At 37.9% G+C, this 17219-nt stretch overlaps 1 protein-coding gene across 11 annotated transcripts in view; it reads right to left on the reverse strand.

Moving 5' to 3' along the window:
• The window catches only part of NEO1 (neogenin 1), a 242625-nt gene that overhangs the window by 54376 nt on the left and 171030 nt on the right, over positions 1-17219 (reverse strand). For 8 of the 11 annotated variants that reach the window (XM_030875039.2, XM_060294020.1, XM_060294022.1 and 5 more), the window contains exons 8-9: positions 11275-11494; positions 4102-4256 (exon numbers count right to left, since the gene is read on the reverse strand). In XM_030875039.2, the coding sequence (XP_030730899.2) occupies positions 4102-4256; positions 11275-11494 (375 nt within the window). The remainder of the gene's footprint in view (positions 1-4101; positions 4257-11274; positions 11495-17219) is intronic. The other 3 variants (XM_060294023.1, XM_060294026.1, XM_060294021.1) reach the window with 1 other exon arrangement.

Consider the following 17219-nt stretch of genomic DNA (forward strand, 5'->3'; position numbering starts at 1 on the left):
AGAGCATGGGCTCTAGGCACGTGGGCTTCAGTAGTTGTGGCATGTAGGCTCAGTAGTTGTGGCTTGCAGGCTCTAGAGTGCAGGCTCAGTAGTTCTGGCACACGGGCTTAGTTGCTCCGCGGCATGTGGGATCTTCCCGGACCAGGGCTCGAACCTATGTCCCCTGTGTTGGCAGGCGGATTCTTAACCACTGCGCCACCAGGGAAGCCCTGGCTATGTTTTTAAAACAATAAAAACTACGAAAACAAGTGATCTGACTGAAGTGGTTTCAGGATAATATATAATTAAGTGATTTCCGTCTTTATGACTGAAAAACCAAAAATCATCTGCGATGTATCTCAAATTTATTCAAAGAAAAAAGTGAACAGTGCAGAATTCTTCTTGTGGTTTATAAAATCCTAGTTTTGCAGTGGGACTGCAGCACATAAAAGCAAACATCACAAAAAGAGAGCCTTCTTTTACCAGGCTCTGGGGATACAATGAATGATGGACAGAGTCCCTGCCCACAAAGAACTCCCAGTCTAGAGGGAAGTCAGACATATAGTTACAAAGAAGATCCTAAGTGCTGATAGATTAGGTAACGTCTGTAATGAAAACTGAAAGAAGAGAGCACACAATTCTGCTTTGGGTGGGGGTGGTTAGGAAAGGGAAGGATTGGTGAGGACTTCTGGGGAGCAGGAAGAATGAGTAGTTTTCTCAGACACCAAGAGGGAAATTGATCCAATCAATTTGGACAAAACAGGTAAGAAGACAGTGTCATGTGGTTCAGGTTGAAACAAAGAATGGATAAGGGAGACAGAATGCTGCAAAGGATGACAAGAGCCAGATAAAGGAGAACCTCTAAAGCCCTGCTATGAGTTTGGATTATTTCTTGCAGGTGTTAGGTAATTACTGAAAAATTATGAGCAGGAACATGACACGATCAGATCTGCATTTAAAAAGAACATGAGAACACATGCATGGAAGAAAAACAATACTGGCACAAGACTAGATAAATAATAATTTAAAAAATAGCCACCATTTATTGAATGCTTGCAATCAGGCCAGCATTAAGTGCTTTACATTTATTTAAATTACATCTTATTTAATCTGTGCACTAACCCAAATGAGACGGATACTGTTATCATCCCTACTTATGGATGAGGCTGAGAGGTTAAGAACCATTCCCCAAAGATGGAAAAGTTGGCGGGTAGTGGAGCTAGGAGCTGAGCACTTCCTCGTTCTAAAACGTGGACTCAGGAAAACCAGTTAGGGGATTATGACAACACCCTCTGTGGGATGATGTGACTGGAAGATCCCACGATTGGCTGACTGATTGTCTGTCCAGCTCTAAATCCTACAACAGCTCACATCCTTTTTTACTATATTCTTTTTGTCTGACTGACAGGTTCCAGTCCCAGTTTATACACAAATCCTGGCAGGTGCCTATATCTACACTTTGGTGGATACTCTCTATCTGAAAACCATTTCTCTGGTGCCACTGCTTCTGTAACAGACATCCATTAGATTTAAGGAAAGGGGAAAAAACAAACAAAATGTAAAACAAGCTGGCTTGCTTAAATAACAGCATGACAGTTGAAGATTCGTTTTCCTACCAAAGCAGAGAAACCTGAATATGGTTTTCTGGCAGTTGTTTGCTTTATTTAGGCATGAATCATGTTATTCTCTTAAGAGCATATTTTGTGCAGCCTGACAGGTGGGAATCGTCACACTTCTGCTGCTATGGAAAACTTTCCCCTAACTTTTTAAAAGGGAAGGAGAACAGAACAAATTCCCTTGAAATCACTTTCAGTATATTCATTGGCTAAATGTAGGCAAAGATGATCCTAAAATAGGAGCTAGTAAATTCTTCCATTTCATCTGTACAGTGGCATTAAAAAATGGAAAAAAATTTAAGTTGGTTTGAAAAGCTAAAAATGTAAACTATTTTCCCAGGGCTGACTCCCACACTTACGGCCCCTCCCACCTGCCCCCAAGCTGAATACCTCCAGATAAAATGCAAATCTCTCTCCACTAACTCCTCTTTTGCCAAAACATGTTATAGTCACTCTCTACCCCTAAAATACTCTCACCAGAATCTGCTGGCCCTTCCATCTATATTCTTATTTAGCTACTTTCGTTTAATCGAATTCCTTGAATAAATGATTGTGCTGCCTACTTTCCTTGTGATGACTGTACATCACATTATTGCCCGTTTACTTGTCTGGCGCTGGTACCAAACTGTAAGCTCCTTGTGAACAGAAGTCAAGTCTTACTCGTCTTTACATCTTGCTGCCTAGCATGGTGCCTGGCACATGACAGGCACTCAATAAATCTCTTCTTTCATCTCTAACTTGACAATGGCCCTTCTAGTCCAGTGGTTCTCAATAGTTTGACTTGTAAGTTCTGAAATGATAATGAAAACCACAGGCTCTTTCCCAAGGAAAATATGAACATGTACAGACACACAAATATTTTCATGTATCTTCAGAAAGTTCATGGCCCCAGGATTGAACCCTGGAACTGAATCAAATTCAGTGGTCTTTTCCTTTACTTTCATCATGACTCACCTTGCATGTGCACTGTTTGTCCTATTTTGGGGTGGGGTCAAGCAGTGTCCTTCCCCAAGAATGCTTGCTCTAAGCCAAATGCTTTAAGGCCAACCTCAGGTCTCATCTTTTTCTAGGAACCTGACTTGATATACCTAACTTTTACAGTAACTCTTCCTTGTTCTGTATCCCATTATCTCTCATGAATGACGCCTATATGTGAGAGTTAATGAAGGAAATTGAGTTTTGCTTCGTGGCTTGAGTTTGAAATCTAATAGATTGCTCCTGCTCTCATCTGAACACAGTAACCATGAAATTCAACATCCTTTCCCTGCAGCGAGAACACATTCTTTCCTTAAATCAACGCCCCACCACCACCACCCCGCTCTCTGTTGGCCCTCTTGTTATTGCTTGCGTTTGATTCCTGATCTTTAAGCTCTATTACTGGAATGATCAATGGCCTCCTATATTGACTGCTCATTCTTTAAGGGGAGAATTCCTATCTTGTCCATCCTCTGCATCTCTTATAGTTTTTGCAGTGCCTGGTAGAGGAGGTCCTCAATAACTGTTTGACGGGTAAATGATTTGCTGCAGCATTAGAAAGTGAAGTTCCACAGCTTTTCGACTTTACTTATTCTACCCATCAGGCAGAGTCCTTGAATTATTTCCATAGTTTCAGCGGTAAATTCATTTAATATGTTTAGTTCCCTGGTCAGTAGCTTTCATGAATTTATCTCCCATGCTCCCTAGCTGAAGTAAAATTTTATTACTGCAAGTTTGTTAATACAGAAACACTAGTGCAGTTAACAGTAAAAGAAATCTGGAGAAGGCTCCAAGGAAAAACAGTGGCTCATGTTAAAAGGTAAAAGTGTAGAAGAAAGCCTCATGAGATAAGCATTAATTTTGATTTGACTGCTTCTTGTCATTTCTGGCCTATAGTTTAAAACCAAAATTTAAGACATAGAAGACATTTATAAGATAAATCAACTTGACACTCATTTCAGTTGGAGAAAATCTTAAGAAATGTAACTGGAAGTAACATTATTTAGCACAAAAGACAGCAGGTCCAAAGTAAAGCCCTGAAGAGATTCCAAAGAGTGTGGTATGTATAAAGGTCAGGGCAATCCCGTTGAACAATGATTAAATACCTACTTCCTGTGTGAGGCACTGCATTAGATATGGTGGGAAATAAAAGGATAGAAAAGACTCTGTCTTTGCCATAAAATTAATGATACATTCATAACCATAATTCAAGGAAGAAAATGATAATGTATCTTAGGACTGTCGAGATACAATATTAGATAAGATCAGAGGGAAGGTTCTAGGAAGGCATCTGAGCTAGGTCTTAACGGATCAGTGAAATTTGGGTGTCTATCAGCAGAATTATATTGTCTTACACTATTTGCTGCTGCTTGATGTGAATTAATTTGATCTCCCGAAACTATTTTGTAAGGACCTTGAAGGTGAGGAACTGTTATCTTCTGCACTCCTATGGTATGCCAGGCTATATATAAGGTAGCCCTTCATACAGGTCTCCCTACAGGTGGGGCTGACAGAGAGGTGGGAGACTTACCCTCAGGCTGTGTTTCTACTCGTAGTGGAGCTGAACTCTCTCCGGAGCCATGTTTATTTTGAGCCATAACTCTAAAGATGTACACAGTCGCTGGCATTAGGTTTTGGATGGTTACCTGCATTTCTCCGGGGCGACTGGTATTTTCAACACGTTCCCTTTGGAGAAAGAGGGATCGATTAGGAAAATTTCCAGAATGTGCAGATTCATTTTCATTGTAATGCCTATAGATACCATATGACATCAAAATCTTAATAAATCTAAGTCAAATTAACTCTCAAAAAAGGAAACCTTTGGGGGCGGAACAGTGCACAGAATATGGACGCTGGCAAAGAGCAATGTCATACATGTCTGATAAATCGCTGGTGTTCTTGCTTAAACATTACTGATACTGCTGGCTATAATCACAACTTCCTTTCAGAAAAGACACAAAGAATCTTCTTGGTGCCATCTCAAATGGGGCAGCTGGTCACCAATTCTGTACGCTTTAGGAATCACTGAATTTTAAGGGGTTATCCTCAGGGAGACATATAGAAGGTGATTATAGGTATGACCCAATTTTCACACAGTATCAAAGAATGCTGTGTATCTTCTGGATAACAGACTCTCAATAAAAAGAAAATTAGAGATTATCACTTTCAAAACTGAGAACAAAACATTAACAATTTAAATGAATCCAGTCTATAAAATAAGCTAATCATGACTCTGCTTTTATTTTATTATTATTATTTTATTTTGCGGTACGCGGGCCTCTCACTGCTGTGGCCTCTCCCGCCGCGGAGCACAGGCTCCGGACACGCAGGCCCAGCCGTCACGGCTCACGGGCCCAGCCGCTCGGCGGCATGTGGGATCCTCCCGGACCGGGGCACGAACCCGTGTCCCCTGCATCGGCAGGCAGACCCCCCACCACTGCGCCACCAGGGAAGCCCATGCCTCTGATTTTTATAATTTATTTCTTAAAACAAAAAATCTTCTTGAATGATTTTCAATGATTTGAAACGTTTAACAAATCTTATCACAAACAGTACAAATGGCCAGTGGTCTAGTGTTATGAGATGAAAACACAAAAACAGTTATCAGTTAGGTTCTTAAAAAAGGTGGCCTCCAGGCTCTATTTTGGGGGTCTCTGTGTCCACACTTGGGTCCATAATTATGCTCAGTATACTGTACTCACTATAACAAAAACCAGATTATATTTGCTTTCAACAAATATTGTAAAGGAAAATAATTGCTTTAGACAAAATAGCTGGTCTTTAAGAATTACTGATCATGTGAGGAAAGATCTGTGTCTATCTTGAGAGAGCAATAAAAGGGCCCAAAACTACTCTGTGGAAGAAATTATTTAAAATTACCTAATAATCTGTTGAATTAAATTCTTACTTTAAAATACTGATAATTTTCCCTGAAGCTACTGATTAAGATTTGTTTAGTTCTACATGACCATATGCCAATTTGTCTGACTGTGTGTGAACATTTGCATTTCGGAGATGTGAGCATTTTTCAATAGTTTTCTATAGTTCTTTAAACTATGTTATTTTAATTAAAACAAACCAACAGTACCCACCCACAACATATTTATAAAGGTTGTCTGTCTACAGTCAGTTAGGTCCATTGGAAAAGAATATCATGGTAATAAAAGTTATTGCTCAGAGACACTTGGGATATCTATAGATATTATTTTCTCTTCAGCTAAACCTCTAAATCACAAGATTTAGAAGGAGAGTATCAACTGATTTCTTATGCTGTGAGGTTTCTGACACTTGATCCAATCACAAATGCCGTCTAAAAGGAAGTATGGTATTTGACATTTCATTAAACTAACAGCTCCATGCCAGAGCACAGAATAGTCTGTTTCGCTCACTGTACATGAAACTTTAAACAAGTTCTCTCTCAGAAAGACAGCGGGGGGTGGGGGAGGGGGGCACTATCTTACTTTAAATAAAAGTGAAAGTGTTCATTCATGTTCACATACCACAGAAGCACTAGCAGAAGGCTCACACACAGAAGTACCATCGCAAATGTGTACTGAATGAATGAATGGAAATTTGCCTTTTGATGTGTAAATGATATACTAATGATATCACGTTTATCTTTTTGTTTGTTTCTATGTAAAAGGGGAAAATACCTAGAACAAATTTCTACAGAAGCATTACAATAAGAAAAAATCAGTAGTAGGTAAGATTCTCTAAGATGAAACATCTAGCACCTGAAAAGGCTTCTAACAGTAGATTGGTCTGAGGTCCCAGAACCAAGTGTCTGTCTAGAAAAAAACTTTTGACTTCAGGAAAGATCCAGGGTGAGTTATGAAGGACAATTCTCATAAATGTGTGAGGTTATGATGGGTCTTAGGTTAGAATGTCTTAGCTAAGAGTCAAAAGAGAAAGAAAAAGATACACTTTATACTAAGACAGTGCTGGGCCAGAAGTTAGGAGCTCCAATTCTAGTTCTGGCAATACTACTAGCTTGCTAGGGGATCGTGGGAAAGTCACCAATTCTTTCTGGGCTTCAGTTTCTTCATGTATTAAATGAAAGAACGAGCCCAGGGTGGTGAACTTTTTCTTAAAGGGCTTGATAGTAAATATCTACAGGCCAAGATGCCAAATGAAAAATATTACCAACCATCTCCACAGTTAAAAATCCAAGTATAACTTTAGTTGGTCCTCCCTATCCACAGTTCTGAATCTGGGAATTCAACCAATTGTGGATCATGTAGTACTGTACCATAGTACAGAAAAATCCACATATAAGTGGATGTGTGCAGTTCAAACCCATGTCGTTCAAGGGTCAACTGTAGTTACTTGTATAACCTATTAAAATGTAACCGTTTGAAAATGTAAAAACTATTCTTAGCTCTTGGGCCATAAAAATAACAAGTTTGATTTGGCCCAGGGTCTATAGTTTGCCAGCTCCCGGACTAGACTAACAGATATGTAAGGCTTTGTCCAACTCTAAAATGCTATTAATTTCTGGAATAACTTACTCTGTACTTTCCATTTGGTGGCTAACAGAAAATACTGCTGTTTACATTAAAGGCATTGAAAAAAAAAAAAGGTGAACATTTCATAGGTGAAATGGCAGAGGAAGAACCCTTTGGAATTTCAGGAAACTCAGGTACCCAACAGAATTATATAGCTCATGACCAAGGCACATAATGCCACCTGGTGGTTGAGTTATCAAATGCAGGAAGTAAGGGAATTCGTAAATGCAGGCAGCGGCATATATCCTCACATCGAAATGTTTTAAGTCTATGAAGACCTTCATTTTTTAGATGAGAAAATTTAACTTATAAAGGTTAAATAAATTTTGTTTATAAAACAAGTAACAGGGATCTAGTCTTTGACTTAGTGTTATTTCTATTCCTTCACTGCTTCTATTCAGAAATCATAAAGTAATGAAGCGACAAAAATTATTATTACAATCTCCAAGAATATTCCTTTGAAATATTCCCCAGATTTATTGTCTGTTCCAAGTCACTGCTGTCATCTTCATCTGGGCCTACCACATGCCTAGATCAACCTAACTACTACTGATCTGTCTCCCTGACTCCACTGCTTTTCCTCTCTAATCTTATGCAGTGCCCTCCAAGTACTGCTAATAAAAGCTGTTTAATAAAACCACACTGTACACTTGCTCAGAAGTCCAAAATGGTCCCTTCTTAACTGATTGTCAAAATTCTTACTGGCATTCCAACACTTGGCTCCAAATTTCCACTTTATTGTAATCTCTTACTAATTCTGACCAAAAACTCTAGGCCAGAGCTTTCTTACTTTCCCATCCTTTCAACAACACAAATTAAATTGGATCTTCCTTGCATCTCCTCTTTCTTTACATATACTTGCCCTGTCCTCCTGCCCCTGCCAATTTATCTTCTACATTTTTTCAATTCCAACTTCATTTATTAATCATCCCTGCTTATTTCAATACATGATTCACTAATAAGTGACAGATTTTCATTAAAAACAAAAGTATATATAATTAAACGTCCTAGTTTTTCTCCCTCCTTAAAACCTGTTCCACCCTGAGACCTAAAGGTGGCATGTAGACCTGTATCTTGACATTTTGGGCAAGATAATTCTTTGTTTTGGTGGGTCGGGGGGAGCTGTCCTGTACATTGTAGGATGTTTATCAGCATCTCTGGCTTCTACTCACTAGACAGCAGTAAGCATCCCCTCCCATCTCAGCTGCAATAACCAAAAATGTCAGCAGACATTGCCAAATGCCCACTGGGAGATGGGGGGCAAATCTGTCCCTGGTTGAGAATCACTGACCTAGGCATTTATATACACATCAAAATATATAGATATAAGTCACTGAAAAAATTCCTGCATCATACTTCATATGGATATACATATATTAACTATATGCCCATTCCTCTACCAGTGGATATTTACTTTGTTTCCTTTTTTTAATCCTTACAAATAATGCTACATAAACATTTTTTATGAGTGCCCTATGTGTATGTATATTGGCATATCTATAGGACAGACACCTAGAAGTGTAATTGTTGGGTTGAAAGGAATGTGCATTAAAAATTTTTTTTTTAATTCTGCCAAATCACCTTCTCCAAAGGCTCCTCTAACTTATACTACCACCAAGAGTCTAGATTGGATTTAATCCCAACATTCAGCTCACTTAACACTGGATATTATCAACTTAAAATTTCTGCCAGCCTTACACGTGAAAAATGGTAACTCATCATTTTGTATTTCCAAGATTGTTAGTAATCGTGAAAACTTTTTTTTGAACTTTAATGGGCTTTCCACTAACTTCTTTGAGGCACCTACTTATACCATCTGCCTCTTGAGATATCTGTCTTTTACTTGTGATTTGTAGAAGTTCTTTATACAGACTGGATATCAATACAATCTTCTACAAATGTTAAATTTTTTCCCAGCTTATCAGTTGATAATTTGATTTTTTTATTATGTTTTATCACATGGAATTTTAGTTATATAATAAACTCTGTCAATCTCTCCTATATGGTTCCTGAATTTTCTGTCTTCCTTTAAAAGATACATTAAGTGATGAAAATAGTTTCTATATTTTCTTCTAATACACTTAGAAGTTTTAAAAATACATCTTGATACATCTATAACTTGTTATACATAAGACAGAGATACAACTTTATTCCTTCTATTAAACGGAGGTTAATTATCTCAACATTTCTTGAATAATTATTATTTCTCCATTCATTAGAATTACTCACTTAACAAGTATTTATTTATACTTGTAGTGCTACTTATAAGCCAGGCTCTGTTCCAGGTGATGGTGATACTCCACTGAACAAGACAAACACCATGAGTGCATTAATATGAAGAGAAAATTTCGAGTATTAAGTGTTCTGAAGAAACACAACACAAAAGCTAAAAAACAAAATACGGTGGTATGTTACAGTGATGTTCTGGTAAATGTTTAACAACTGGCTCCGGTTTGTAGCACTTCTCACTGTAAATACTCCCTCTACCCAATTCTGAGCTACTGAGCCATGTCACTGGGTTTGCAAAATTTCCTGAAAATTTAACAACTGGCTTGGGAACAAGTGCCCCGCTGTGCGACAGTGACCAAGGGGTTAAGCTGGGTGGGTAGTCATGGAAGACCTGAGAAGGGATCATCTGAGGATGACGGACAAGAAGCCAGACAGTTATTTGTGACGGAAATGCAGTTCTGGTGGAAGGAACAACAAGGGCAAAGGCCCTGTGATGCACATAAGCTTGCTTCTGAGGAATTACTAAAAGCTTTTTTCCTTCTGTGTAATCCCATGACGTTTGCAATGCGATCTAAAAGCCTACTGGAAACATTTTAAGACAGGTTCTGTTTGGTAGTAATATCTTGCCTTTCTGGGACTAGCTCTACGTTTCCTTATCTTTGTAACTCCCCAAACATCCAGTGCAGTGTTCGGATGAACATTCTATGACCCTGGGAGCAGCTCCACCTATCTGACTCAAATTATGTCACTCAGATGTCTCAAGAGTATTAAACCAAGGGGTACTGACTTGACGAAGGTGCCTATACTTGCTGAACTTGCCAGTCTGGTATTAAATACAATATATATCGAATCTAAGCACCCTTGTAGAAATACAAGCTTTATTTCATGGGTTAGGGCCATAACCAAAACAGATTATTTTAGTTTTCTTATTTTGGTGTGAAGTAACAGCACAATGAAGGAATCTACTCAGCAATATTCAGAGTACACAGTCAGCATGTGGCATGGTACCTCCCAAAGAGTTTATAACCTGGTTGGGAAAACAACACAAATACACATAAAATAACAGAAGAGTAACAACTATGGTAGTATTAGATCATGTGTTATCATAATTAAGTGCCAGTATCAGTGGCACAGACATACATACAAGAGAAAAGCTGTATGTGCTGAAAAAGGTAGAGAAAGATTTATGAGGGCTTCATGGGGCTTAGTCTGGGTCAAGAAAGATTAACTGAATTTTAGTTTCAGTTGAAAAACGGTTTTTTCAAGGGGGAAGTGACTGAAGAGAACAGACTGGGAAAATAGGCTGCATAGTGACAGGAATTAGACTGGTTTCATTAGAAAGTGAGCTAAACTGGGGTTAAAGGAAAATAAGGTTGGATAGATAAAACAAAGGTAGACTGTGGAGTAAAGCAGCCTGGTGATTCTGGAGAATCTCCAAAAGCAATGGAGAGGCAACGTGAGTTCCTGAAAGAGGTGGAGATGGAGAGAAATTTAATGAAATGTTGTTTTAGGAAAATGAGTCACTAAATACTCTTGTGTCATCAAGGAGACCCCCACCCCCCACCCCAGAGCTCAGCAACCCACATCCGTGTACGGGTGCAGACAGATATTCATTAAGATTACTTTAATAACTACCTTAATTTCTAGAATCTGAAAGTTCTAAGAAAGACATAGCCTATGGGTTGTGCCTGACTGACTCTTATGAAAAAACGGTAGCCCTGGTTACATTTTAATACTTCTAACTTAAATAACTCTCTCCCCAAGTCATCCCAGAGAGGCAGGAAAGAATACCAGGACTTCAGTCTGTTTAGGAATTTACTTTTAATGACCTAAAACTAGGTCATCTCGGTGATCATATTTTCTGGACTGAAAGTTGGTACAGATTCTACACAGTAAAGAGTCAGGGTAGGGACGGCTGGTCTTGGGTGGACAAGATGCAACTAACCGGCTCCAGACATACAGGCACTTACCTAGCAATCCCTTCCTTGGTGTAGAAGACAGAGTAGGTAAGGTTGTCCCCATGAGGATCTGATGCAGGTGTCCGCCATGTCAATTTGATGAAGCGGGTAGAGACCAAGGAGGCCACGACATCCCGAGGAGCTGAAGGCAGTGGTCCAGTTGTGGCTGGTGCTAGATGGTCAGTAGTGGCACTGGTCAGTGAAGTGGGAGGTAATGTTGGGATGGCAACATCTTGTCATGTGCAAATATTGGGGAATATGAAGGGCAAACCACGACGGTTTTAAAAAAGAGAACAGAAAAAACAAAAAACAAAAAAGAAATAAACAAAACCACGATGGGAAATAAAATAAAATGAATGAACATAAAAAAGGCCATTAAACTGAAGGCTAACATGCAGGCCAGGGGTAACTACTGAAAACTAATGGGCACTAGTCAAGACACATCACTGCAGAGCAAGCAGACTTTCTGGTCACTATAATGGTTGTCGGCAAGGGACAGGGAGTGTGACAGCTAAGAATAAAACATTTCATGGAAGGACACATCAGTGCCCAAGTAATTTTCTTTAATTCTGACAGCAGCATGCAACATCTGTTGAACTTTGCACATAAAAGTCTTATATATGATAAAACCTCAATATTTTTTCCCACTTTATCAAAATATGGAATAATGTGTGTAGTATGGATGGGCCTAATTACACTCAACATAGGCCCCAGACTATCATGACCTCACTGCAGAGCTGTGTGTGCCTTTAGCTCTGCAGGAGATTCAAGAGCCAGATCTTCAATTGGAGTCTAACATTAAAGTTTGCTCTCTGTATTTGGCAATACCCAGGGAAGTCTGATAACCTTTCTCAATTCACTAAGTTATAGTTCATTTCCTCTCATCAATTCATTTGACTACAACAGTATAAAATCGTGCATCACAAATTCCAAAGTCACACAAATATAACACTTATTAGGTAGCATATCTGTTTGGTACAGTCCTCACTGCAGTGTAATAGATTACGACAGCTTGCAGACCCCAGGGACTTGATGGGACAGATGAAGCAGTGGCAAATCAGAGCTCTGCAAGTCGAAAGCCTCTGTCTGTATGCCCGGAGTCAGCCCATTCTGTTGCTGGACACTTCTGACTTTAGAAGTCCATTCCTAATATTAACCTAAAATCTCCTTCACCTTGGAGTATACGTTTAATCTCACAATTTTCAACTCATGGAATTCGTTAGAATTCTGTCCTAACCTTAATGGGGAAATTAGAAGAGAGGCAGAGAGGAAAGCATGACAATTCTGGACCTCGTTTTCAATGAAATGGTAGGACAACAACCTCCTGAAAATGTCTATGAATTACAGGAGAATCTTTTAAAGTGACGCAGTCTAAATAAATATGCCACAGAGAATAAATTCTCCAAGGGAAAGGCAGAGGAAGACCAACGTAAAGTCTCTAGACAGCTACCATTTATTGAGCACTTTCTACATGGCACTCTCGCTCTTTACATGGACTCATTCAATCCTTACAACTCTGTGAAATAGGTACTATCATTGTATCTCTATATTATATATGGAGACTGACATTTAAAAAAGGCTAAATCACCCTTCCTAGGAATAGGAAGTGGTGGAGTGTTAAAACCAGCCATGGTTTTTAGCTTAAGAGGCCTCTGGATTTAGCCAATAGAAGTTTTTAGTCCTTGTTGTGCCACTCAGGGTTATGGGAGCAGTCAGGGACTCTTGTTTGTTTTTGTCAATTCCCCTTGCCCCCAAGTCTCGTGAAGGCAATGCAAAGGGCCCAGGATGAATGCCTGCACGTGCAGTAGGTGTTACAGGAGAAAAACTCTGAGCTTGTGGGATTTACCACTTTCATAGCAAGGGAAAGCAAGATCCAGACAAAGAATGGACCTGCTGTGGATATCTTTTTTTGTTTTAACATCTTTATTGGAGTATAATTGCTTTACAATGGTGTGTTAGTTTCTGCTTTATAACAAAGTGAATCAGTTATACATATACATATGTCCCCATATGTCTTCCCTCTTGCATCTCCCTCCCTCCCACCCTCCCTATCCCACCCCTCTAGGTGGTCACAAAGCACCGAGCTGATCTCCCTGTGCTGTGCAGCTGCTTCCCACTAGCTATCTATTTTACACGTGGTAGTGTATATATGTCCATGCCACTCTATATGTAATTCTGTTGTGGCTGGAGACATACTTTGTATGGTTTCAGCCTTTTAAAAGGTACTGAAACTTGTTTTGTGTCCCAGCATATAGTCTATCCTGGCAATTGTTCCATATGTGCTTGGAAAGAATCTGTATCTGTAGTTGCTGGGTGGAGAGTCTACGATGTCAGCTACGTCAAGTTGACTGACAGGATCGCTTAAGTCCTCTATACTCTTTCTAATTGTTTTATCAGTTTTTGAGAGTAGGATATTGAAATCTCCAACTGTTATCATTTATTTATGTATTTCTTCTTTGAATATACCAATTACAAATGCATATACATCTAACAAAAGAGCCCCAAAATATATGAATCCAAAGAAATCTGGGAAAACCTCAAATATTTGGAAATCAAAAAACACTCCTAAATAACCCAAGTCAATGAATAGCAAGAAAAAAATTTTTTAAATATTTTTAACTGAATGAAATGAAAATACAACATATTAAAAATGAAAAGATGCAGTTAAAGCAGTGCTTAGAGGAAAATTAAAATACCTTTACCAGAAGATAAGTCTCACATGAATTAACTAAGGTTCTACCTTACTGAAGAGTGTAGACCTTAAGCTTTTTTTCTTTTCTTAATATAGCAGGTTAAGCTTTTTCACATACCCAAAAAAAGTAACCATGTGAGGTGATAGATGTGTTAACTAACTTAAATGTTGGAATCCTTGCACAATGTATATGTATCAAATCATTATGTTGTACACTTTAAATATATTACCATTTATTTGTCAATTATACCTCAATAAAGCTGGAAAAAATTAAATTTTAACCACATTCTTAAAAAAATACAAGGGTAAGAAATTAAGAGAAGATGTAAGCTACCAAAATAAAAAATAAAAGAGGGAACAATGCTACGAATCCCACAGATATTAAAAATTATAAGGGAAGGGCTTCCCTGGTGGCGCAGTGGTTGAGAGTCCGCCTGCCAATGCAGGGGACACGGGTTCGTGCCCCGGTCTGGGAAGATCCCACATGCCGCGGAGCGGCTGAGCCCATGAGCCATGGCCGCTGAGCCTGTGTGTCTGGAGCCTGTGCTCTGCAATGGGAGAGGCCACAACAGTGAGAGGCCCGTGTACCACAAAAAAAAAAAAAAAAAAAAATTATAAGGGAATATTATGAACAAATTTATGCCAATAAATCAGACAACTTAAAGGAAATAAAAACATTCCCAGGAAGACAAAAATTACCAAACCTACTCAAGAAGAAACACAAAATCTAGACAGAACTATAATAGATAGAAAAATTTAAATAAAAATCTTCCCACAGTGAAAAGTCCAAGCCCAGACGGTTTCACTGGTGAATGCTATCAAATATTTAAAAGAAGAATTAATACTAATCCTTCATAACTCTTTCAGAAAAAGAGTAGAAACACTTCTAACTTATTTTGTGAAGCTAGTATTACTCTGATATAAAAGCCAAAGATACCACATGAAAAGAAAACTACAGAACCCTCATGATCATAGATACAAAAATCTTTAACAAAATATTAGTAAACCATATTTGGTAACATATTAAGAGGATTATAAACCATGATCAAGTAGAATTCATCACAGGAATTCAAGACTAGTTTAACATCCAAAAACCAATGTAATATATTATATTAACAGAAAAAAACCTGATCATTTCAACAGATGCAGAAAAAGCATTTGACAAAATCAAACACCTATTCATAATAAAAACTCTCAACAAATTAGGAAAAGAAGTAAACTTCCTAGACCTAAAAAACCTATGGTGAACATTATACTTAAATGGTGAAGGAATAAATGCTTTTTCCCCAATGCTGGAAACAAGGATGTTAGCTCCTGCTTCTTATATTAAGCATTGTACTGGTCCAAGCCAGTGCAAGAAGGCAAGAAAAACTGAATAAAGATTAAAAAGGAAAAAGTAATACTGTTTTTATTTGTAATTAATAATTAACTGAGTAGAAAACCCTAATGAATCTAGGAAAAAAAAAAAAGCTACCAAAACGAATAAATATGTTTAGCAAGGTCATAGGATACAAGATCAATATATAAAAACCAACACTATTTCTATACACTAGGAATGAACAATCCTAAAGTAAAATTAAGAACACAACTCCATTTACAACAGCATCAAAAAAGAATAAAATATTTAAGAATAAATTTAATGGAAGAAGCGTAAGATTTGTACCCTGAAAACTGCAACTCATTGCTGAGAGAAATTTTTTAAACTCTAAATAAAGTTCTAAATGAAAACATCTAAATAAATAAATGTTCATGGATTAGAAGACTTAATGTTGTTAAGATGATATGCTGCCCCTAAAATTTAATATTAAGATCTGCAAAAGATCTAGAATAGCCAAAATAATTCTGAAAAAGAAGCAAATGGTTGGAGGACTTGGATTACCCGATTTCAAAACTTACTATAAAGCTCTAGTAATTGAGACAGTCCAGCATATGAATAGGCATATAGATCAGTGAAAGAGAACTGAGAGTCCAGAAGTATGCCCCTATATTTGTGGTCAACTGGTTTTCAGCTAAGGTGTCCAGAAGTTTCAATGTGGTAAGAACAGTCTTTTCAACAACTGATGCTGGTACAACTACATATCCCCATGCAAAGCAATGAACTTAGATCCTTACTTAACACCACATACAAAGATTAACTCAAAACAGCTCCTAGACTTAATAGAAGAACTAAAACTTCTGAAAAAATATATAGGGGAAAGTCTTTGTGCCTTGGGTTAGAAAAGTATTCTTAGACATGATAACAAAAGCACAAGATACAGAAGAAAAAAACAGATAAATTGTATTTTATTAGAAATAAAAACTTCAGCACATTAAGGAAAACATAACTAAGTAAATGATAAGCCAGAGACTGGCAGAAAATATTTCCAAAGTGTGTATCTGATGAAGGACTTGAACATATAATTCAGAATATATATTCAGGATCAGAATATATAATCAACTTCTATAAATTAGTAAGAAAACAAGCCAATTTAAAAACAGGCAAAAGACTTGAAAAGTCATTTCACCAAAAAGAACATACAAATGGCCAACACACATGTGAAAATGTGTTTAACATCAATGTCATTAGGAAAATGTGAATTAAAATCACAGTAAGATACTACTACAGGGACTTCTCTGATGGCACAGTGGTTAAGAATCCACCTGCCAAGGCAGGGGACACGGATTCGATCCCTGGTCCAGGAAGATCCCACATGCTATGGAGCAACGAAGCCCATGAGCCACAACTACTGAGCCCGCAAGCCACAACTACTGAAGCCTGTGCGCCTAGAGCCCGTGCTCCGCAACAAGAGAAGCAACTGCGATAAGAAGCCCACACACTGCAACGAAGACCCAAGGCAGCCAAAAATTAATAAATTAATTTAAAAAAAAAGATACTACTACACACCCACTACAATGGTTACAAACAAAAAAGGTACACAATACTTAGTGTTGGAAAAACTGGACTCCTCATACACTGTTGGGAATGTATTAATTCTTTAAGTTGATGAACACGAATTGTCTCCATTTATTATTTACATCTCTAATTTCTTTAAAAAATGTTTTATGGTTTTCTGAGCATAAGTTTTGAAATTCCTTTGCTAAATTTATTAAGTATTTTATTCTTTTTGATGCTATTATACATGAAATTGTTTTCTTAATTTCAATCTCAGATTGTTCCTGCAAGTATATATAAATACAAATGATTTATGTATACTGATACTGACTTGCTAAGCTTATTTATTAGTTCTAATAGTCTACTCATGGATTCTTCATGATTTTCTATATA

This window comes from Globicephala melas, chromosome 2, assembly GCF_963455315.2.
Source record: "Globicephala melas chromosome 2, mGloMel1.2, whole genome shotgun sequence".
Lineage (NCBI taxonomy): Eukaryota > Metazoa > Chordata > Mammalia > Artiodactyla > Delphinidae > Globicephala > Globicephala melas.